General features: G+C 40.8%; 1 protein-coding gene across 15 annotated transcripts in view; it reads left to right on the forward strand.

Annotated features, from left to right (window-relative positions):
- The window catches only part of STOX2 (storkhead box 2), a 141,747-nt gene that overhangs the window by 95,408 nt on the left and 23,961 nt on the right, over window positions 1–22,378 (forward strand). For 4 of the 15 annotated variants that reach the window (XM_030238738.2, XM_030238739.2, XM_018926588.3 and 1 more), the window contains exon 2: window positions 20,244–20,377. The exons of 4 other annotated variants lie outside the window; for them this stretch is intronic. In XM_030238738.2, coding sequence (XP_030094598.1) covers window positions 20,305–20,377 — 73 coding nt within the window. In that variant the 5' untranslated portion in view covers window positions 20,244–20,304. Of the gene's footprint in view, window positions 1–2,560; window positions 2,660–4,116; window positions 4,139–19,893; window positions 19,919–20,243; window positions 20,378–20,477; window positions 20,735–22,378 lie in introns of those variants that run through there. 7 more of the 15 variants (XM_050973297.1, XM_018926587.3, XM_018926585.3 and 4 more) reach the window with 5 other exon arrangements.

Below are 22,378 nucleotides of genomic sequence, written 5' to 3' on the forward strand. Positions count from 1 at the left end.
TATTCTCACGTGTCAGTTTGACTTGACTGAGCAGTGCTGTAAGGGAAATGGTGTGCGTTCGCTGTTGTGGCACATGTTCAGTATGGATCACAGTGCTGGGTGGTGGGGATGTAAGTGATACTTGTTTTATGAGGTATTATGGAACTTTGAGAACTTGTTAAAAGCTATGACTATAACTTGCTAATCTTTTTTTCCCTGAGAACTGACACCTAGAGACTGTGAAACTAGCTTGATTTGTTAACAAGTTAAAACACTGGAAGGGAAAAAAAAAAAACAAAAGCTTTTGAGGTTAATTCTAGCTGCTTGTACTCAGTTGTATTTTTCTTTAAATATGTAAAGTAAGGGATATCCTCGTGCATGGGGAAATAGGGCTTCTCATTTCTAACTAAGCTTATATTCCTTGTTTGGAGCTACAAGCTCTTTACTATGAAGAGAATGGGGTTCACGGAAGTGTAATACCTGGTTGTGTATTCTCAGGAGAGAGAGATTATACCTGTGTGATTAAATGTATAACAAGCAATAGAGATTGGTAACCCATGGAGGCAACCACTGGAAAATTAGTTTACCTCTCAGGTAGATTACACGCCTAGACTGGAAGAGATTATAGGTAGATATTAACAGGATGTTGAGCTGATTGCTGACACAGAGCTGGTTCCCTTTCTTTCTTGACTTTGAACCTTAATTATACCCTGATAGTGGACCATGAAAGAAAAAAAAAATATAAAAAACCCCTCAAAACAATCCTACAGCCCCCAAACTTCATCCACCCCCTCCAAACCAACAAACAAAAACCTGAAAATGACCAAACCTCCAACCCCCAAAAAAGTTTTTGAGAATCAGCTTTGGTTAGTGGGTTGTGGAATTGAAGTGAAGATGCTGCTGCCTGGGAGGAACTCTGATTTCTGCTGTAAACTGAGCAGAAATTCTCCCTCTCCACACCACCAGGTTATCCTGTTATTAGCAGTGCTGAGCAGCATTTGGAGGCTGTGGTTTCCACTCCTGCTTCCAGTCCTGCTATTATCCAGGCCAGCAGCAGAGGCCTGTATCCAAAGAGATGCTTGGAAAATGTGTTCAGGATGCCTCTTTGGCGGTGGTTTACATGTGCCATCCACACAGGGCCATCCCTTCATTCCCATAGCCAGCTGAAGAGCTTATTAGTTCTGTCTCTTTGGTCTGGGTAGCCAAGGGTGCTGATGCTTGTTTGTTTGTAGGTCTGCCCTAGTCACATTCGGTTTGCTTTGAAGGAAAATCATTTTCCAGATACCTTCCACTTAAAAATCCAGGGCTTCATAATGCGTAGTGTCAGCATCTACTGGAAACCTGCTCAGGATAGGTCTCCCTCTCACCTTTTACTTTAAATCTTTTGTTTATTTGCCTTTTAGCTTAAATTTTAAAAATTACATCAATTTCCGTAAATCTGTAGATGATTTTCTCTCATGAGTTTAAAAACTGCTTCTATTTTTTCTTCATAACTGCTTAGATCCCTTCCTGCTCCCCCTCCACCCCTGCTTCCTTCATTTGCCATCTCATTCTGGAAGAGCATTTTCCTTTATTATATTGTGTGTGCTCTTGTGTGCTCTTTTGCTGTCCCCCATCACTATCAGCCCTTCCCCCCATCCTTTCAGGCAGGAGAGCACACTTCTAGTTACTGTACTTTTTATCTTCTTTCTGAATCTTAAGCAGAGCTTAAGATCTCTCTGTGTGTTCTGGAGCAGAACATGCCAGGATCAGGACAGGGTGAGGCTGAAAATGAAATCACGGAAGCAATGATTGAGAGACATCTTGAAAATAAAAAGTTAGCTTTGTGATTCATTATCTTCTTTACAAGAGCTGGAAGGTTCTTTCCATGTTTGTACATTTAAAGGGCTTGCATTTTGAATGAGCTCAGGAGATTATTTGAAGATGCAAGGTGCTGGGATGAGAGTTTCAAATGCATTGTTCGAGCACATTTATGAGCTTTGGAGTCTGGCATTTGTCACATCAAAACATTTAAATTGTTCTCTGGTTTTTGGGGGTTTTTTTGTTTTGTTTTGTTGGGTTTTGCTTTTTTTTTTTTTTTTTTTTTCTCTTTTGAAAGAGGTGAGGTGAAAAGGGGGTTAGTCAGAGAACAGGGATAATGGCTTTAACAAACGGAAATAGTTTGTGTGAATAATTCCAGAAGCAGGTCCTTATTCAAGCATTATAAGAAACACATTTTAAATCACTTTCACCCATATATTATTGTGTGCATCCGTTGAGTTTATAACAGAAGGTGGCACAAAATCAACTCCCAGTATAAGGAATTCTCTTTCTGAAGAGGTTGCATGGCAGCATCCGGAGTATTCCTGAAATATCACAATTTTTTTTTCCTCTTTTTTTTCCTTTTCACATGCTCAGAATTTACCTGGATTATTGTGGCAGCTTTCTACAAAAGTACAAAATCCTGTTAGATAAAGCAGAGGTTCAGGATGAAGTTGCTAGCTAAAATCCTTTTCTGCTTCTGAAAGTTTACCTGTGTCTCAGTGTACTGCACTTTCAGAAAGTTGGTGCTACTTTTTAATGGACATTTTATTTTTTTCAGCTAATAGCTGGTTAATGAATAGCCCTGACTGTTGCAAGGTTACAAGAATGATGCATCCAATACAAGAGAGGCATTTGGAACATGGGGACATTTCCAGTGGTATGTCTGCCTTGTTTTGTGAGACACTATTTATCATTAAATTGACATTTAAAACAGCTGGTGTTAGGTGCTTCACTTTGTGAGAGGCAGGAATTGTGTCACAGGACTTGTCTCTTTTACATCTTGGTAATAGATAATGAATATTAAATGATGCTATTAAGGATCTGGGCTCCAATAAGAGGCAGTAGAAAGACTTCCAGATAATCTACTGTTGACAGCAGACCTCAGGCATAAGATCCCAGAAATTACAGAAAAATATCTGAATGTTGTGTCCAGGTTTCAAGAACCTGTCCAACAGTTGGATCCTCTTTTCACAATGCTTGTTTATAATTACCATTTGGTATGTTCACAAGCAGTGAGAAAATGACAGCTTTTCATGGGCTTTTAGCATTGATGAGCTTTAAGACAAAACCGCAGCAGATCTTTAAAACAGTTTGGGAACTTCTGCCATGCAGCAACCAAAACTTGTTTTTCCAGGGTATTTTTGTATACTGGAGAAATGGGTGATACAGAATGCTTTTCTTAGTATGATTTGTTCACTTCCAGAAAGGTTACCCTTTCAGATCCCTGGAGCATCAAAGTAGGAACAAACTGAGAGCTGGCAGTCCCTTCCTACCTAAATGCTTGGTTAGGTGTTCCAAATCTTATTCCCAGGAGCTGCTCCTGAGACTCCCACCTCATTCACTGAAGTTGCTTAATCTGCAGCATTGTACTAGGTCCAGCCTGACCTGAAAAACCCTGCTAGCTTCACATTCTTCCAGCAGCAAGCCTGTGCTGCTAAGCTTGTCAGTGTCCTTCTGAGCTGATACGCAACTTGAAAGGTGAGGAGGATGAAATCATGCTCTAGACAACATTGCCAATCTGGTTCCTTTGCTTGTGGCATGATGTTATCACTTCAGAATCAAGATGGAAATTATAAAAAAACATTTTCAAAGCAGTCCTGCTGCCCTGCAGGGGTTTGTCTTAATGCTTGCTCCTTTGTAGCCTGTTTTCCAGGTATTCAGATGCTTTTCCAGCTAACATCCTTCCCACAGCTGCCTTCTGGTAAGGGCCTGATTCTGAAGATAGATGCACTTGGGGTCTTTGAGTCCCACCTCTTGGAACTGCTGCAGGTGGCCGTTAAACCTTTCCATAAGTGATCAATTTAAAATCTAAAGTGATCCATTTCAATCTAAACCAGATTTTGTCCCCACTGTTCCTCTTAAAAGACCCTGCCATCACTCACTGCTGTCATGGCTAGCAGTCTTGGTCTCAGTTCCAGCCTGGATTTCCTGTTTGCTGAAACTGCTGTTTTCTGGGTGACGTATAGTGAGTGTCTCCCCCAGTGCTGGCTGACTTGGATCCTTACCATTTGTTCTGCATAAATGCATAGCTCAGTTTAGAGAGCGGCAAAGTTCTGTGGTGTAAAATTAGGTATTTTTTAAGGTTTACATTTTAACTTAGTAGAAGGATTGTTGAGACGGTCACATTAGATGCTGAGTAAGTTTTTTGAAAGAATCTGTTCTATAATATGTCAGCTGTTTCCTTTTGGTTTCTTTTCAGTTTGTTTTCTCTGTGAGTGTGATGAACAAGATCTCTGTCTCAGACTTAAAATATTCCTGCTTTCTTCTTGTAACATTTCTTCAAGCTTTTTTTTCTCTTGCATGCATGAAGTACTTAATGCCCTCCATCTGCATGAAACTGTTTTGTATATAATTCTAAAAGCTCCCTTAGGACTGTAGACTTTTTTTAAATGAAGCAATTTAAACATTTTCCACTCAAATGGGCACTTTGGGCAAATGTCATTATAAAAATCTTAAGAATATTTGTTAGATATTTTCACAGTTTATTGTTGGGGTCTTGTTTATTTTTTTTTCTTTCAAGACCCGCCTCTCCAGTCACAGTGGAAATTGCAAGTCAGAGAGAGTCAGCATGATTTATGTTACTGGCAGAGCAGTAAGGCATTTGTGAGGCTGGGAAGGCAGACATTATTAAGGAGGAGAAACAATAGACAGTCTTCTCTGCTTCAGTCAACATGGTGCAGGTGTTGGGGCTGATGTAATGCTGTTGCTGCTTTCCTACTCTGAATTGTACATACATATTTATAAACACATGCAAGTCAATCAAGGCTTGTGTTCACAAGATAAATTAATCTCACACAGATTGAGATACAGAACAAGGCAAAAACACTTAAATCCGGCTCAGACTAAGTGAAAGTTTTCATTTTAAACTAATGTGTTAAGATTCTCAAGTTTCACATGAGGAAATACATGATACTGGATATTCTTGTAAGGACATATGTTGAAACTTGTTTTGTAAAATTGGAAGCTTGCATACAGTTGACTAGTAGACAGAGGCTCTATTTTGTGGAGGTTTTGGGATTCTAAGGAAATTGTTTTCTGATTTGAAACAGAGCTCCAAAGTAGACAGATTTCATGTGTAAGAAAATCCAAAACCCAGTATTTTTAGATCACATAGAAAACTTAATTCCAGCAGGTTTGGACTGGTTTGTTTCAAATTTGACTGTTTAGATGTTTTAAGTATTGCTCTACCTAATGCAGTCTTTTAGAACAAACTAATTTGAAGGGAGAGAAAGAAACACTTCTTGCAGGAATGCCATAACAGGAAGTTCTGACATTTGTCAAAATATTTCTCCCTCTTTCTAAAATTAATATGTAAAAAAGTATGGTTTTCTAATACAATTTAATATCAGTAGAATTGTATTCTACACAATAGGATGTCTGCCATTCTTTGTGACTAGTTCATCTGTGTTTTGGGAAGATATTGCAGCAGTGGATAGAGAAATGCAGGATCCTTCCTGTCTTCTGCATGCTATCTATTTTCCACTAGAATGGTCAATATCTGATGTCTAATAGACCATATTCCTTGGGAAGCTCAGTTATTGCAAATGATGGTTTTTACCAGATCTTTGCAACTACTGATGAAAATGGGTGCATGCTGTCTCTGTAAGAACAGCACTATTTTTAAACGTGTTCTTGGAATGTGTGCTTGCTACTTATTTCCTTGTTTACTCCAGTTGCATGTCCTTATTTTGTTGAAGTCTTGATGGTCTGTTGGATATGCAAAGCTTGCTTTTGCAAAACTTGCCCTTTGTAGTTGAAACCAATGCTGATAGACCTGAACCCAGATGCCATGAAGATGAATGGAATTTAGTAAGCCTTTTTAAAGGCCATTGAAAATTCCAGCTGTCACATGGACCTGCTGTCAGGATGGTGATCATTTTAGTGGTGAGTGGCCATATTACCATGCAGTTTTGTGATAACTGAGCAGTTCTTATCTGTAACTGCAAGCTCCCAGAGCAGGAGGTTCTGCTTTTCCACTGCTGTGGCAGACTGTCTCCTACTTTGCCCTGAGACAGAATTTCCTCTGTCTTAACAGGGCACCCAGTCAGAATTTGGCATACAATATTTTTTTTTCCTTTTTTTTTTTTTTTTTTCCTCAGGAGTAGCTTTCTGCTAGGTTAGCTCCCTAAAGTAACTCATGAGAGCAGATCAAGCATAAATGTAGGCTGTCCTGGTCTGGATGAGGCCAGCAATGGATAGATAGCCTTTGGGTAGCTCTGTTCTGTAGTTAGGCATCTATGATGAATACTTTGACAAATGACGACTTGTCTGTGCAAGGACTTTAATTTTCCTGTGAACAAAGGAGAAGTACCACAGAATACCACCAGCGTGGTGATGGATTCCTCAGGCTATCTGAAGTAGCAATTATGATATCCAACAGTATTTTCCAGATTTTCTCGTCAGGTTTTAGCACAGATGAGTACATAATTTCCATCATACATCTGATGTTGTAAGTGTTTCAAGGATGGGAATGTTTGGTCCTTTTATTTCCTGTTTAACCCTATTACTCTCTTATAAATGAAAGATTCCTGGCATGGGAGATACCGTTTTGCATAAACGATTCAATAAGCTTTTCTAGACACTTAAATTTCAAAATAAATGAAGTATAAGGGGGCAAACATATATCTAGGATATGGGATGTACTAGGAGCTGTATAGGCAGGCCAGAGCTCTCTCTGACCTGGTCAGCTCTGTTAATGTGAGCTGAGTAACTGCTGAATCCCAGTGTTCAACACAGACCACAAAAACTGTGAATGATCAGTGAGCTTTCCCACATGGGCAGCATGAATCTGATGCAGATCCATTTCTGTTAGTTCCATTCAGAGCACTGAATGAAGCACAGATGTCTTCAGTAGCTTTCCAACATCTTGACCATCCCTTGTTTTTGAATCAAAGTTGTTTTCCTGGTGCTGTTTAGGAACTAAACTAGCCTGCAGGAGTTAGTAATGTAGAGTGTGCTAGATCTGTCCTGGAGTTTTTCCTGGTAGTTGGAAGAATAGAGGTCTGCTGTTTGAGAAACTCCTGCAGTTCTTACTGGTAAGTGTGGGGTCTCAAATTTGGTTCTTGCTGTAACTAATTTACTTGATTGTCATTGGTTTGGTTCAGGTTGACATTTTTAAACCAGCACTTTAGAGGGGTAAGAAGTTGTAACAAATTGAGTGCCTAGTCTAGTTAATCTTTGCCATCATCAGCCCAGGTTCAGAGCAAAGTTCAAATTCATCCTCAGGATCCATAGTTACCTATTGTTACTCTGTGATTTGCCTTCATGAACTTATTCTCCTGCTTGCTTTTGATGAAACCAAGGGAGATGGACAATGTGGTTTGATTTAGCTTTTGATTTGCTCTATAGCTGTGGTTTTCAGCATGTGTGCTGAAACCATCAATATTTTGGCAAACCATATTTTGGTCACAGAACCTTCTGCATCTATTAAAAATAGAGGCAGTGGGTCTTTCTACACTTCTTGTGCAAAAACATTTCCATTAGGGTTGCACTTTCAGACAGTAACTTCTTTCTAAATACAGGTGGCTAATCAGCTGAAGTTTTTGCACAAGTTCAGGTTCAGATCCTACTCAATAGCAGCCAGAGAGGAGCATTTTGCTGTTGGTCTTTTGACCCCCTTACACTCTAAAAACAAATCAGCAAAAACCTTGGATCAATCATAAAGCCATGTTGAATTGAAAAGTTGCATAAAATACTTGATGGGTATTTTGAAGTACTTTAGAAGTGGGAGGTGGGTTCAGTCGCAGCGGCTGTTCAGATTTATTTCTGGCATCAGCAGCACACGTCCCATGGCATCACTGCCCTCAGGGAGGCAGAGGGGTTTTCGTGCCTGTACTGCTTTTTTGGAGTACCAACCCCAGGGTTTCTTGTGAGGACAGAGTGCTTGTAAATGAATGGGATGGAAATCTGCTTTACCATCATGTAAAATCAACAACCTCGAACAAAACCACAAAGCCCCACGACCTCCAGGCCGAAGAAACCAATCAACAACCCCCCCCCCCCTTTTATTTTTCTTTCTGAGTTCTCCCTGTCTGGGATTTCGGCTGTTCCTGCAGCAGCAGCACACAGGGGGTTGCATGTCCTGTGGGAGTTGCTCATGCATCCAGAATGGCTGGGGCGTGGGTGGCCTTTGCTAGAAGAGAACACTGTGCTAGGTTTTGGTTGAAAATGTCGTGCAAGGGTGGGAGGAACGTCCCATCTTCCGACCAGGCGCATATTGCTTTTTCTCCCTGTTTCGAGGCCCTAAAGCGTTGGCAGCTTTCCGTGATGGGTTCGGGATGGGAGGTGTGGGGACCGGGCCCCGCGTTGCCGCGGCGGAGGGCGGGCTGTCGCGCCTCGGCGCTGCCGGAGGTGCCGCTCGGTAGGTGCCGCGTCCCGGTACCGGGGAGCCGCCGAGCTGGGATGGGCGGTCCTTCCCCGTTCGGCTCGGTTGCCCGCCTGGCTGTGCGGTAAAAGCTTCGTCAGAAGCGCGGGGCTGGGAGGCTGCGCTGCGCTCCCGCCTCGTCGGCGGGCGGGCTGTACCGGCGGGGCGCGGATGGTGCCTTGCCCTGGTGCTCGGCATTAGCTTGGGCTGGCTGCCGCGGGCCGCTAGCAGGTGGCGGTGCTGGTAGAGGCCCAGCGCCTCTGCAGCGTTCCGGGTGCACGGAGGCGGCCGCGGCGCCCCCGGCGCTGGCAGCGCACGGCGCGGCTGAGCGCGGTGGTTCGTGTCTCACGGCACGGCTCAGCCCGGCCGCTCCTGGCAGCCCTAGGAAGCTGCAGAGCTTAGTGGCAAAGCGAGTAAGTCGAGTCTATCTAAGCACTTCCTTTGAGGTTCTTTATTGCTAGTGCTGGAGGGCAAAAGAAACAACGTTTTTAAATACGTTGCAAAATTTCAAAGCCTATTTAAAACACTGAAACATCTTGTCAGTCCGTGTGTGGTTTTTTTCCTCAACGTTTTTAATAGTTGTCCTGCTGCAAAATAGAAATATAAATTTTCCAGACTGGTGGGTGAGACTCCAGGTGAAGCCTTGATCAGCTACTGCAAATCTGTCCAATGCTTTCTTCCAGTTCTAGAACAGAAATTGGTATTAATGCCTACACTCATAGCGCTGGAAGTATCTCCTTCCAGCTCCTGTAGGGCCTTAGTAAAGAATCTTCCTGAAGTTGCAAGAAACTATCACGCTGTACTGGTTGCCGGTACTGGTTGCATCACAGGTCAGACTGCGATGATCCAGTCTCTTTTAGGACTTTTAGATCTTAGTCTTAAAATCTGGGACAGTCCCTGTGGGATAAATTATTCGTACATAGTACACCTGATGTGTTGGACCTGCTGCACATGTGAGATAAGACTATATGCATTTAGTAGCTAGTTTCCTGACATCAGGCAGCCTGAGTTGCCAGGCATCTAGAAAAGTGAGTAATTCAAAAATATGGGAAAAGTCTGCATCTGTAAGCATGCATGGGCCATAGGATATCTGTGAATAATGTAGGTAAGTCTGTTGTCACCTGGTATCACCCTTCCTTTTATCTCTCCTTCCCCCAGCAGATATTTCCAGACTTCCTTTTGTATTTTTTTTCTAGTCACTTTCTGAAACTTATTACTAGCTTTGAACACTTGTGAATAAACTAACCAGCAGACCCTTGAGGAGAGTGGTCTGACTGATGTCTACACTTGCAAAATCAAATGACTGAGGAGTCCAAAGGTATGAAAGTTGTTTCAGAATTCATCTCCCATGTAATAGCTCAGGAGGTAGCCTGCAGTTCATTCCATTACTTAGGAGCTGTTAATGAGAGCAGTACCACCTTACTTTACAGTATTGTTGGAAAAAAGGGTGCATGCCAGACAAAGACAATTTACAACCCATTTATTTTCAGCATTCTCTTAATGCCCATTATTTGGAGTAAAACCCATCTTCTGCCAGACCAGCTTCTTAGTTCCTTTAATCCTGCAACAAAGTGATAATCCTTTATTTGTGACCTCATAGGCTACAGAGAATGCTGTAATATCAGAAAGCCAGCGCTGTGACTTCACTGTTGGTGGAAGCCATAGTTGAAGATGGTCCATGCTGGATACGAGGCTGGGGGGCAGTTTATATTCTGCAAGTGCTTCCTAAGGAGCAGTATGTGGCAAACAGAATTGCATAATGTCTGTCTACCTAGGTGATGAATGAGACAATCAGAGGCCGCGTGTGAGGGGAAAATATGTGGTGATTATGTTTTCAAGGAAATTTTTGCCCTTGGAAGATGTTATCAGGAAGAAAACTGTCATTGGAAGCTACACTCAGCTTTTGTATCCTCAGTCTCAAAAGATACGAAGAATACCAGAACTGTACTCTCGAGAACTTCTTACTCTGTTTACCTTAAGAATATAATTTTGTAATCCCCAAACTTTTCTTGGAAACACTAATTACCTCAAAACTTCCATCAAAAAATGTTGTCAGGAGCAAGGCAAAAGACATGTAAATCACATACAAACCTCTATGCCCTAAAGTAGACTTCTAGGCTCTTGTTTGTAAACTGGAGTATGAAGGAGAAGTGTCCAAGACTTTCAGGTATTTCCAGATGTCTTACATGCCTGGATTATTTTTGCATTTGAGTGTGAGCTTCTGTGCCATGTTCCAGAAGTGAGTGCCTAAAATTAGGCTTCTTAGTAAGTCTTGATTTTAAGAAGTACTGATAGTACAGCAGCACTCAATGGAGATAAAGGGAGGTGAAAACCCACATCAGGTTTGAAACGCAACCTATGACTATTAGAAGCAACATATGGCAATAGAAGCCACATTTGGCTCCTTTACTATCTCTGCCTTTTCCCATAACAGGAAGATTTTACAGAAATAGTACTTGCAACTCTAAATGTCAATGGTTATGTACTCTTGAAGACTGAAGCTATCAGAACCCAGAAAAAAAAATACTAGTAGAAAGTTAATTCCTTTGTTTAAACACTTAGTTTTTGAATGCATCATGATCATATGATTGAACAACAGGAAGACATGTGCTTGCCTGTAAAAAAATTAGTATTTTATTTTTACTATTGTTTATTCCATTTTTAGCTTTCACCTTTTTATGCATGATACAAAAGGTCATTGAGATGAATTTAGCAGGATTGTGCATCTACTACCAACCCCGTTGATAAAACTTCTGGAAGTTGAACAAACTAAATCAGGTTAAACAAAACACTCTTACTGCAGAATAAATGGCTCTTTATGTAGGTATAGTTACACCGAGATAGTTCTGACAATAAATTAGTCTTTTAGACCAAAGTACTGAGGTCAGTTTCCTTCTTATCCCTGTTACACAGATGTTCTCCAAATTATGTTCTGAGCATGTATCAAACTGGATACTGCATAACAAATCCATGTTGGAATAACTCAGTTAAATGCAGTACCAGAAATGAAATACCACAGTTTAAAGCAAAAATTCTCATGCATTATGCATAGGCTTTGCAGACCATGCAGGACACCCTTTGGGTAGCCTCACATTTTCAAGTTCTTGTGGATTACACCATCTTTGTATGAAACTACATGTGCATGTGTGTTTTTAAGAACTGCTCTTAAAGCAGCAGAACACTTCTAAGGACAGTATTGGTGATGACATGCTGAACTGCTTTCACATGTTTCTGTTCAAACTGCCCAAACCATTAACATGCTCCCTTAGTGATGTTGTATGTGTGTCTTATTAGCATGCGCACTACTAATTTGCTCTCAACTTTCTCTACTGTCCTGTAAGCTCCCACCCTTCCCCTTGCTTTGATCTTTCATCATAAAAGCTTAGAAGCAGCCTTTTGGTTATGAAGCTAAATGTTTCTTTTTAGCTGTTCTGCCTGTTCCAGACACTGGGAGGGGAGGAGGGCTCTTTTCAAGGCAGTGCAGTAATATGTAGGTACCCTTGCAGGAGCTGGGGCTCTGCTGGGGATGCAGCCTTTCCTGGGCCATTGGCACCTGGGCTGGGGCTTGGGTCTGCAGCACAAGATATATTTGTTCTTCGGGCTTTTAATTGAGACTTTGAGTGGAGGCTTTCACTGAATCCTTTGTGTGGCAGGGGGTGAAGGTCAGCCCAGAAAACAAAACAGGCAAGCACCAAGTGGATGCAAAGCACATGCAGATCAGCTGTCACAAAACAACTGTTCTTTGTTCACTTATTTCTTCACTGATACACGCAGCCATTCCCACTTTGCTTATTCCAGCAATCCTGAAGATCCTTATTTTTTTCCCCAGCCTTCCAACAGCTGGAGGTACTAATTTTATTTCTTACCAGTTGGTTATTATTTCTGCTTCCATTTAGCCCTGCTAAGCATTTAGATTCTTTTAACAAGTCTTCTTTCGGAAGTAACATCTCAGATGCTGCATTGCCTGCTTTAAGAATCAAACAAAAATCAGCTCTTTCCTCACATTTCCTTTTAACCTTTCCTGTGCTCTTTCTTTCTTATATTGTTTCTTGTTTTTCTCTCCTGTCTTCTTCTGCTGCTAATTCAATTTTTATAGCCTAGGTTTTTGTATAGGTAGCCTCTGTATCAACTCCTTAAAGCTTGTAGCTAGTCAGATAGGAAGAACAGCAGGGTTTCAAAAAGTGCATTCAGAAATACTTGCATCCCCTGTAGACGTTTCTGAGGGCTGGTGTGTGCTGCAGCTCCAGCCTCACAAAGGGGGTGGCCGGGTGAAAGAGGGGCATGTACCATCCCCTTCACCATGTGCAGTGCCATGTTTACTGATAATCAGAAATGCTTTTGCAGCAGAGAGCCTTCTTAAGCTCTGGTTCTGACCAAGATGTTTTTTACCTAAGTAGGAGGTGCCCTCAGGCCAGTAAGATCTGGGTGAGTTAAAGTACTATCTGTGGAGATTGCTTGCTGAAAGAATATGATGTTAACTTTAAGGACTTTTTTCTTATGGCCAAGAGTAAGGAATTACAACATGGTGACAAGATATAAGGAATTACTTATTTTTTTGTTTTAATGTGTGTTAGAAAATAGCTATCTTGCTATGGCGTAACATTTAGTAATTCAGAGTTCGGGTTTTTATATCCTCTATGCTTCGATCTCAACATTGAGACAATTTTTTTTTTTTTCACTGTATCCTGTGGTTGCTTGTGAAATTTGTTAAAGAAAATATCTTGAGTCTCCTTTGCTAGCCTTTTGGTTTAGTTCAATTGAAGGTGAGATCATCATCAGTTCCTGAGATCATCTCAGTAATCTAGCCTTGATATCCTAGTTTAGGTCTCCCTATACTGAATAAGAGGGCAAAGAGACAACTATTTTTATGTGCTCTCATCTTTCAGAAAACTGGGTCATAGCGACACTCAGGGAGCACAAGAACTCCACGCTCTAGTGCTTTATAAATGCTTGGTGGAAGTCCAAAAGAAAAGTCTTGTCAAGCTCAGTTTAGTGTAGAGAGGAGAAAAAAGAAGGATGGCCACTTCTGGGCCCTGTAAATGGTTGACGGTGCTTTGTGCAGCAGGGATCAATACCAAATGTTTGGGGTTTAATAGCCATACAAAAAATCTGAAGGATGGAATGGATAATGAAGTGGTAACCCTGTCTTGTCAGATCGCAGTTGTTCAGGTTCATTAAGACTGCTGAGGAGGATTTCAGAAGGGACTAGCGACAGCTGAGTGAAACAGCTGAGCAATTCTGCAGAGTAGTGACATCAGCACTGTAGTATAAAGCAGTGCAGTGGGCACTGACAAAACAGTGCTTAAATTGGTTAAGTTTTGTGCTTTTTTAGGAGCATGGTCTCTGCGTGTTGCTGGAGTCGGTGAATGCGTTAGATGAGTCAGGAGTGGTAATTAAAAGTACAAACTTATGTCTATAAGTGAGGAGGTACGTAAGAAGTCATGCAAGAGAGGTTGCTCTGTGAAATTGGTAATTTTATCTTTTTGGATACTGTGTTTAGTTTTATGGCTCATATACAACGCAATTTTCAGATTTCTGAGATGCCTATTAAAAATGGTAGAGCAGCAGGTAGAGAGGTATTACTGTTTAAACAGTAGTAAAATGTCTGTTGTAGGTTTTAGTTTACTGCTTCCTGCAATTAAGTGCTCACTAAGATTCAAAATAAAAGATTTGTGAAATGGACAGGAGGAAATATTTCATCCAGTGAGTTGTTTAATTGTGGGAACCCCTGGTTCCAGGTGCTGTCATTTATTTGGGGAGATAGGTTTTGGTTGCTGCATTTGCTGATAGTTATACTCATTGGGATAAAAAGTCAAAATGTGCCAGTCCCTGAGGATCTCAAAAGAACTGTTTCTGTCTGGAAAAAGGGCATTTCCCTTTTAGGTGCAGTATACACTCGTGGTAATGTGTGCAGTCAGATTTTTAATGCTTCCTCTATAAAATGACTGATGAGCATGAGGGAGGCAGCAGCTTTGGTGAGTTGCTGAACTGTTGTGCCATGGCATTTCCTTTGTTCCCATCCTCACAGCTAATTGCCACACAGGTGAGACCAAAGGACAGAATTTGAAAGAATTTTGAACCACTGTGGGAAGCAAGGGTCATTGCATCTACCTCATGCAGGTAGAGCATAGGGGCAGAATATACTTCTTCAGCTTCTTCATGTATTGAGGTGTAAAATATTTGAATTTCACTTTAAAGTACATCTTCTTAAAGGTACTCCAGCCATATTGAAAACTCTGCTCTTGACCACAGGGAGAAAAATGACCCAGTAAACTCTTAACTGCTAAGTCTTTGGAGCATCTAACCTTTTCTTTTTAAAAGCACTTTGGCACTAATTTAATTGATTCCATGCCTGGCCTTTTCATCAGTTCTCTCCTAGCCAGGAAAAACTGGGCTGTTAAAGGCTGCTGCAGTACCATGGGACTTGTGTTCAGTGTTGCAGGTTCTTATTTTAACCTGATGTTATCTGCCAGTCATCACTATTGGTTTGAAAAGCTGTAACCACTGCAGTACTGTCTTTGGGCTGAAAATCTTTTAATGGTTACAGCAGTCAATATAAATGAGAGAGAGTGCACTATGTCTTCGGGTTGTGTTGCTAATTATCACTTCACCTTTCAAGAATTTTTTCTGCTGACTAGATTCTTGCTGAATGTTTGCTGCAGCATCTCTAGCCACACTGCATGTGTTCTGGCTAAACTGAAGAGGATAGTGAAGAACATCTTGTTAAGACCTTCAACAGCTGTGTTTTGTGCTTTCAGAAGTGTTTGGAAAGGAGTATTTTTATCTGTGTTTTTAAAATTTCTAGAAGAAAACATCTAGGTTTATCTTTGTTGGGTTTTCTTTCTTTTGTTTCTCATTTGCTTACTGTCTCTTGCCAAACCTCCTCTAGTGTCAGATTTTTAAAATGCTTCTATCTTTCCTTGCATTTGCTGTTTGCTGCCAGAGAACAGGCAGGCTTTGTTTTTGAGGGGGTGGGGTGTTGGTGTAGTTGATTACAATATAGCATTAACATGAGTCAAATTAATTTGATAGTAGCAGATTTCTATGAAAAAGCCCCAAACCCTCCTCCCTTCTTATTTTGTGGTCCTAGAGACAAAATATGTTACAGAATTCTTCTGTGTGGTTTAAAATATCACATACTTTCCAGTGAGCTATAATTTAAAGAAGACTCATTTAGTAGTTGAATTCTAAAAAGACACAATTGTTTTACCTAGTGGGCTTTTTGAGGGAGGGAGTTACGCTGGTTGCCTTGGTTCTCCTGTTAAGACTTGATGTTTTCATTCAAATGCTGTTTCCTGGGTGGTTGTATTAGCAAGTGTCACACAGGATTATGATTCTGTCCTTCATTAGGTAACACTTAAAGCATTGTTTGGTTTTGGTCTTAGGTTTTGAGATTCTTTTTTAGAATGTGGTAAGCAGAGATGCTTAAAAATGGGTAACAGCTGAGAAAAACTGGATGATCAAAGATCCTTAATGATATACACAGAGTGAGCTATTGAGGATCGTGGTCTTGGGAGTCAAACCTAGGAATATTTGCTTCAAACTCGCTTGCAGTCAGCATAAAAAAGTTAACTGGAACTGCTTGCTCAGTTGTAGGGTGGCAGTGAGCCCCCAATAAAATCCAGCTGTGAGGAAAAAAGCAGGGTATAAGGCAGGGTATTTCTACTAAAAGTAAGGAAATTCCAATTTCTGATGCAGGTGGGAGGTTAGCTGGAACACTAGAATATGGTGCAGAATTCTGGTTGTTGCTTTTAAAGGAAAGTTATGTAAGTTAGAGTAAATGTAGAGGAGTCCTCTAACAGGATTAAAGGGACAGGAAGGGCAGACATGCAAAAGAACTCAAGAAGAGTGTGATTTTTAAAAGCCAGTGGGCTGAGATCCGAAGGAGAGGATGTGTGTTCTCTGCTAATGAACTGGGGTGTAAGCAGCAGGAGTAAGAAATAAAAAAAAAGAAGGATATTTAGCTCCTAGACAACATTAGCACAGAAACAGATGGGTTTTACTTGTTGAGATTTTAGTGAACTTAATACCCTGATCATGTTTTCTCTTGTGATTTCTTAAAGAACCAGGAGATTTGTTCAGGTAAGTCAAGCGGAACTTATTAGCATACTGCAAGTAAGTTGTTGTTAGTAGAGCACTAATATGTCAAAATTTCTTGTATTAAGAGATTTCCTAAAGAAATGGAAGTGTAAGTTGGTATCTTTCTGATGTTCTTTAATCTGGTTTCTTCTGAGACCACAGGGTTCCTGGGCTGTGTTCCTAGCGTAGTGTCTGGGTGGTTCCTGCTTTGTGAAATTTATTCTTGTAGAGCTGATCATGATGACCAGCACTGAAATTAGCTCAGTTGCTTGAAACATGGTTCTAATAACACCAAGGTTGCAGGTTTGGTCTGTTTTTGAGCTGTTGACTAGTGTTGGACTTGATCATCCTTGTGGGTCCCTTCCAACTCAGAATATTCTATGATCCTGTGGTAGATGACTATGGTCTCTGCAGCTACAGTTGCTGAGCACTGATGGCTGATTTTAGGCTCTGAAATTTGGTTTACTGGTACAGGTAAGATGGACTCGCACTCTTGATAATCTTTTTGGCTTCTTTTGACCATATTCTTTTTTAAGCTGTTTTGTTTTCTCTCATGTGTCGTCATGTGTGTGGGTCTGTGTGTGTGTATCCCCATTTTAGCATATTCCTTTTCTTCTCTTGAGTTTCCTTCTAGTGATTGGGAAAGGGCTGTGGCAAAGGAGGGGAATCCTGGGCCCCAGCTTGGGAGGACTGAAGGATATGTGCAAGCTAATGTAGAGTTTGACCAAGGAGTGTGTGCAAACAAAGAAATTGGGATTTTTACATCATCAGCTTCCTCAGTGTATAATGAAGATTGATGTTGGGCTATACTGTATTTTGTACTGGTCTATTTGGATGCATGTGCATGCATGGAATTTTACAGAGAGAAGTATGTGGTGTCTTTGTACTGTATGCTATCATTACGGCAGCTTTTGTTTTAGTACCAACCTCTGTTGTGCTGTGGGGGGAGATGTGGAATGGAGGAACAGAGCATCTGCCCTGGTTTGGGAGTGCACGTGATCGTGCATGTGGAGTGCATTGGCTAGGGCTTCTTCCTCTGAGGTCATATCCCGTGACATCACTGATGATGGCAGCACTGGTTTGTCCATCAACTTCAGCTCTTCTAAACATTCTCATTTATATTTTCCCCACTGCTGGTCTCTCACTTTTGCACTTTTTCTCTGCTATGCTTGAGGTATCAGGTATTTCTTGTTGTTGTTAATACTGCTTAAAGGGCTGTGTAATGGTGCTGTAAACTGATGAATTTGAGTAAAGGCGTGCCTAGGTGCATGCACACAAGATGTCTGTGCATGCTTGGTGCATTCCAGGTATCCATAGGCATCACACATACAAGAGGAATTGTCTCACTGAAAGAGCTTGCAGTTGTATTAGTCTATTCAGAATACTTGAGTTGGTCCTGAGCATATAGTATGGATTCAATTGCTAGAGAAATTTGGTAGAGAGAAAAGCTGTTTAGGCTGCAGTATTACCTTTAGCTTTCTTCTGCCAGTGTTTTAACTTTGGTGTTAGTTGCAAGACTACTGCAGCCAGAACTTGTGGGTGTCTGTGAAAACAGTGCCGCATGCATGAGCCCATTTAGCTTTGCATGGCCGTTGTCTGATGCAAAGGGGAAGAAGATTGGAACTGGTGTTTTTACTTTCAATAACTGCTTGTTCTAATTCACTTTTAAATTTTTCTTCGTGGAGTGGGTTTTGTTTCTGTAAAGTGGTGTACTTAGTAGACAACCAGAGTTTCTGAAGGGCAATCCTAGGGGACCCAAAACATTGTAAATGTCAAATTGGATTCATTAGAGGTGGTGTGGCTGATGCTGCAGCTCCAGGGAAGGGAAAAATTCTGTAAAGCTGAAGGAAGATTTGCTGGAAGGAGGCTTTTCAAGGAACACAAAAATTGTTGCCTGTGTGTATAGCAAGCCCCCAGCTTTTAGTGTTGAGATTATGGCTACTGTGTAACTACCAGTGTGGTACGCTTGTAAATCGATCTGTGTGGCTTTGCTGCATAACAACCACCACAGACCTGTGACCAAAAGTGATGTTTGTTCATATAACAAACTGTAGCTGTACAACCCAGCTATGTACTGTCCTCTTGAAACACACAGACCTGTTTAAGGCTTGGTTGGACTCTTTTGCTGCCAGGGTTGTTGTAGGGCCAGGGAGGTAGTGACTTTTGTATTTCATTCAGTCCTAAGCACCTGGTGTGTTCATTTGGTGAAACACATAGGAGAGAACTGTCTGTTCCAGCATAGCACAGGTGAGTCCTAAAGTGCTGTGTTTCAAAGTTTTATGGATTACGTGCCTTCTATGCTTCAAACCATTTCAGAATGCATGGAATGCAGGAACCTTTAAAGTGCTTTGTGGCAAATCTTCCTTTTTCCTTTTGCACCTCCATTTTGGCATATTGGTCTGATTTTGATGATTAGGTCATGACTAGAAATAGTTCTTTTACAATAAATGCAATTTTAAGTGTTTTCTTCTTTTAAAAGAATATCTCAGAACAACTAAAAATGTTCCTCTGAAACAGCAGCATCTGTCTCTCATCTCATACACTATTCCTATTTCTTCTGTATTTTCCTGATACTTTACCTTAGCATATCCTCACCAAGTAAAGGAAAACCTAGGACTGGGAGTGAGATCCTGACACAGTGACCTCGTTCTGAGCATTACCTTCTTTGTCAGTGGTAGCAGAAGCTGAAGCAGCTCTGCTGGCCCTCAGCACTTGGAACAGTTTGACATTTTCTGTCTGGCATGGTTTCAGGGCTCGCTTTGTTTTAAGCCCAAATGGTGAATGGGATAATGAAAAATAAGCTTATAAGAACTTGTCCACTGCTTCTAATTTTTTGATTAACAGTTCACAGCAGCACAACTTTGATCTAGTGTACAGCAGAGCTGCTCGTTACATTTAGATTTGCAGCATTCTTCAGGACTGACAAAAGAGAGTAAATCTTTCTTTTTAATTAATAGACCTAAAACTGGTAAGTGTCATGAAAAACACTTAAAGAAAATACTGCTCTAAGTATCTGTATGCTCATGTATGTCTGTGCAGTTTTGTTTCTGTGTATAGGGGGAGTTGTGCATTACATCAAGAAGATATGTTAGGGGTGATTTTTGTTATCTTGACTAGAGGGTTAAAGCTTTAACTTGTCTGTGCTAATGCATGTAAATAGCTTTCTTGTCCACTTAATGAGAAGGCTGGCTTGTTATCCTGTACAATGCAGCTGGGCACTGTTCCAGAAGCATAGGCACTTCATTTCAAAGACAAAGAAGCCAGCGCAGACACAGGGAGAAACCTGGAACATTGCGCTGTGGATTTTTTCAGAGCGATGACTCATTTCAGTTCACAAAGGATTCTGGGCAGGGTAGTGAGAAGTCAGGTTGGCTGATCCATTCCTATGACTTCACTTTGCAGAGAGCCAGGGAGAAGAGGAGTGACACTGCAGAATCCTGAGGCACTGCAGTGGAGAGGTGCTTTGCAAAGACTGTGAGTGCCTTCGGAACAGGGGGTGGTATCAGAACGTGATTTCAGCCATTCCATGGAAACAGGGCAAAGAGAGAGAGAGATGTTTTCAAAACACTGTGTGGGAGTTATATTTGTAGTCCCTTTTAGATTCTTCTCCACCTCCCCTGTAATTTCTTAACCATTTATTTCTCATGCTTATGAGAGAAATGTGTGAAATAGTGTTCCTTTCAGTGGAGCTGCATAGATAACTGCATTTTTTTCTTCAGTATGCCCCTATTTCCTGCTTTAAGAGGTGGGTGTTCAGCATACTAATGCCTAAAAGCATGCTTTGTTTTTCTTCTTTCAGGTCCTGTGGCACTGACCTATGCTGCATTCAGCCAGCTTCCACAGTGATATAAAGCCCCAGTATGCACATTGTTGTTACATCACAGCTTCTCTGGATACTGTACTGGAGCATGGAACCAGACCATAGGGGTTCAGGTAAGTCCCCCTTTTTTAACATATTGTGTGCCAGGAATACAGACATGGACATTTATTAAAAAATGCATTTGAAAAATATTGTTTGGGGAAAGACATTCTAAAGCACACAATATATTAAAAAAACACAGTCCCCCCACACCTCCTTCCCAGGATAAGCAACGCTACAGAAATCTCCTCAACTGAATCCTCTGGGAAAGTTCCGTGCTCCAGCAGAAACTTTTTATGATCATAGTTGTAACACGTGCTGGGATATCACTTTGGATCAGGAGGCAGCTGGCCACAGGACATGAACTAAGAGAATTAAATCACAGGAAATACCCAGGATGAATGCATGTAAGACGAGTCTGCTGATTGTGGGTAATTTAGCACCTGTTTCTGAAAGTTGGTGTCACTTGGTGAAGCTGGAGATCATGATTTTAGCTGGGTCTGAAATGATTAAAAAGATCAATTTACACAGTTGAAGTTAATAACTAGTAAGGAACTAGAACTCTGTTTAGGTTTGTTATATTGGTTATGGTAAGTCTGATGTGTTTTCTTCAGGCTGAGTAGATTTGGAGTGGTCACATTCTTGGAAGTGTTCATTATTTGTTTTGGTGTGTGTGCATTTCAGAGATGCAGAGGGAATTGCTGGTTAGTGAATGAATGTATTACTGCATTTGTTGAGCCTTTGTTTAAGCTGCTTTTAAACAGGAATAAATGGAAAAATCTTTAATGTATTTTTTATTGTTGTTATCTGTCCTCTGATATGTATATCTATCCTGTAAACACAACCTGCAGCATTTTTCATAAAATACTCCAGGAAATGTAGCTTAAAAGGAGGAAATATGGCTATGTCTGGAAACAGCACAAGCAACATTTCTTCTGATTTTCTTTGTTTCTGATTTTGTCAGTGAAATGTGATCTTTTCTGTGTTAGCGTGCTAGTGCAGATTCAAGGTGGTCTGGTTAATACCAAAGAAATCTGCATATTCTTCCTTTTCCCTCCTTTTGTTTAGTCAAATTGGAATGTCTGATTTAAAATGGCAATTCCTTGTTGTGAATTCATATCAGAATAGGTTTGCTACATCTACTGACAATGTATTCTTTAATTAGTATAATTCAGTCAAATTGGGGTTTGGGGCAAAAAGGGGTAATTGTGTAACCCAGGCCAGACATGTAACTTCTTCAGCATCTGTCCCTTCATTAAGTAAATCTGAAAGTGTACTTTTTCTAGAAAACACTTTTTACTCTCGGTATTATTGGGAAAAAATTACAATATTCTAGGCCCTCCTTTGCCCATTACAAGTAGTTTTGTTAGAAAATGACCTTTCTGTAGTTCTACCCAGGGTGAAATCATAGGCAGGTGTTGATGACAACAGGCTGTCGGCAAGAAAATTTTTGTAGGGGATTTCTGATGCAGCCACCACTATAATCATGAGATGCCATGAAGTTACTGTGCTCTAACTTGATGTTTTCTGATTAATAATGTAGTTCTGTAAGCAGCAAAAGAAGTGAAGTCAGATTTCCCTTGTCAAGTGTTTTTTGACTGGATTCTGTCCTGTGTAGTGGGAGGTTGCTATTCCTGAAGCTGTGTATAGATGTAATGTGTAGCATGTATACAAAGTAGCATCTTTATAAAGTATACATCTATGCAAGTGTAGCAAGCACTTGTTTTAGAATCTCTTGTCTAGTGAGGCTCAATCTCCCTGACACATACAAACACACAGATTGTGATTGTGCAAGGCTCGTTTTCTGTGTAAACCAGGCTAAAAATTATATTTAAAGGTTGTCTGAGCCATAAAAAACAAAAGATTAAAAAGGTGTTGAGAGTCTGAAGAAGTGAAACTGGGCTTTGACTTCCTGTCCTTTACAAGATGCAGTGTGTAAATCAGAGGGTCTCCTCCCTATTGCAGAGAAATAGGGTGTACAAATGCTAATATAGTGTGATTTTGTAATGGCTTTAATTCATTTGCAATGGTTGTACTGAATTGGTTCCATTTGTAAATCAAGAGGTGATTTTTTT

Source organism: Serinus canaria, chromosome 4 (assembly GCF_022539315.1).
Source record: "Serinus canaria isolate serCan28SL12 chromosome 4, serCan2020, whole genome shotgun sequence".
NCBI classification, from domain to species: Eukaryota; Metazoa; Chordata; class Aves; order Passeriformes; family Fringillidae; genus Serinus; species Serinus canaria.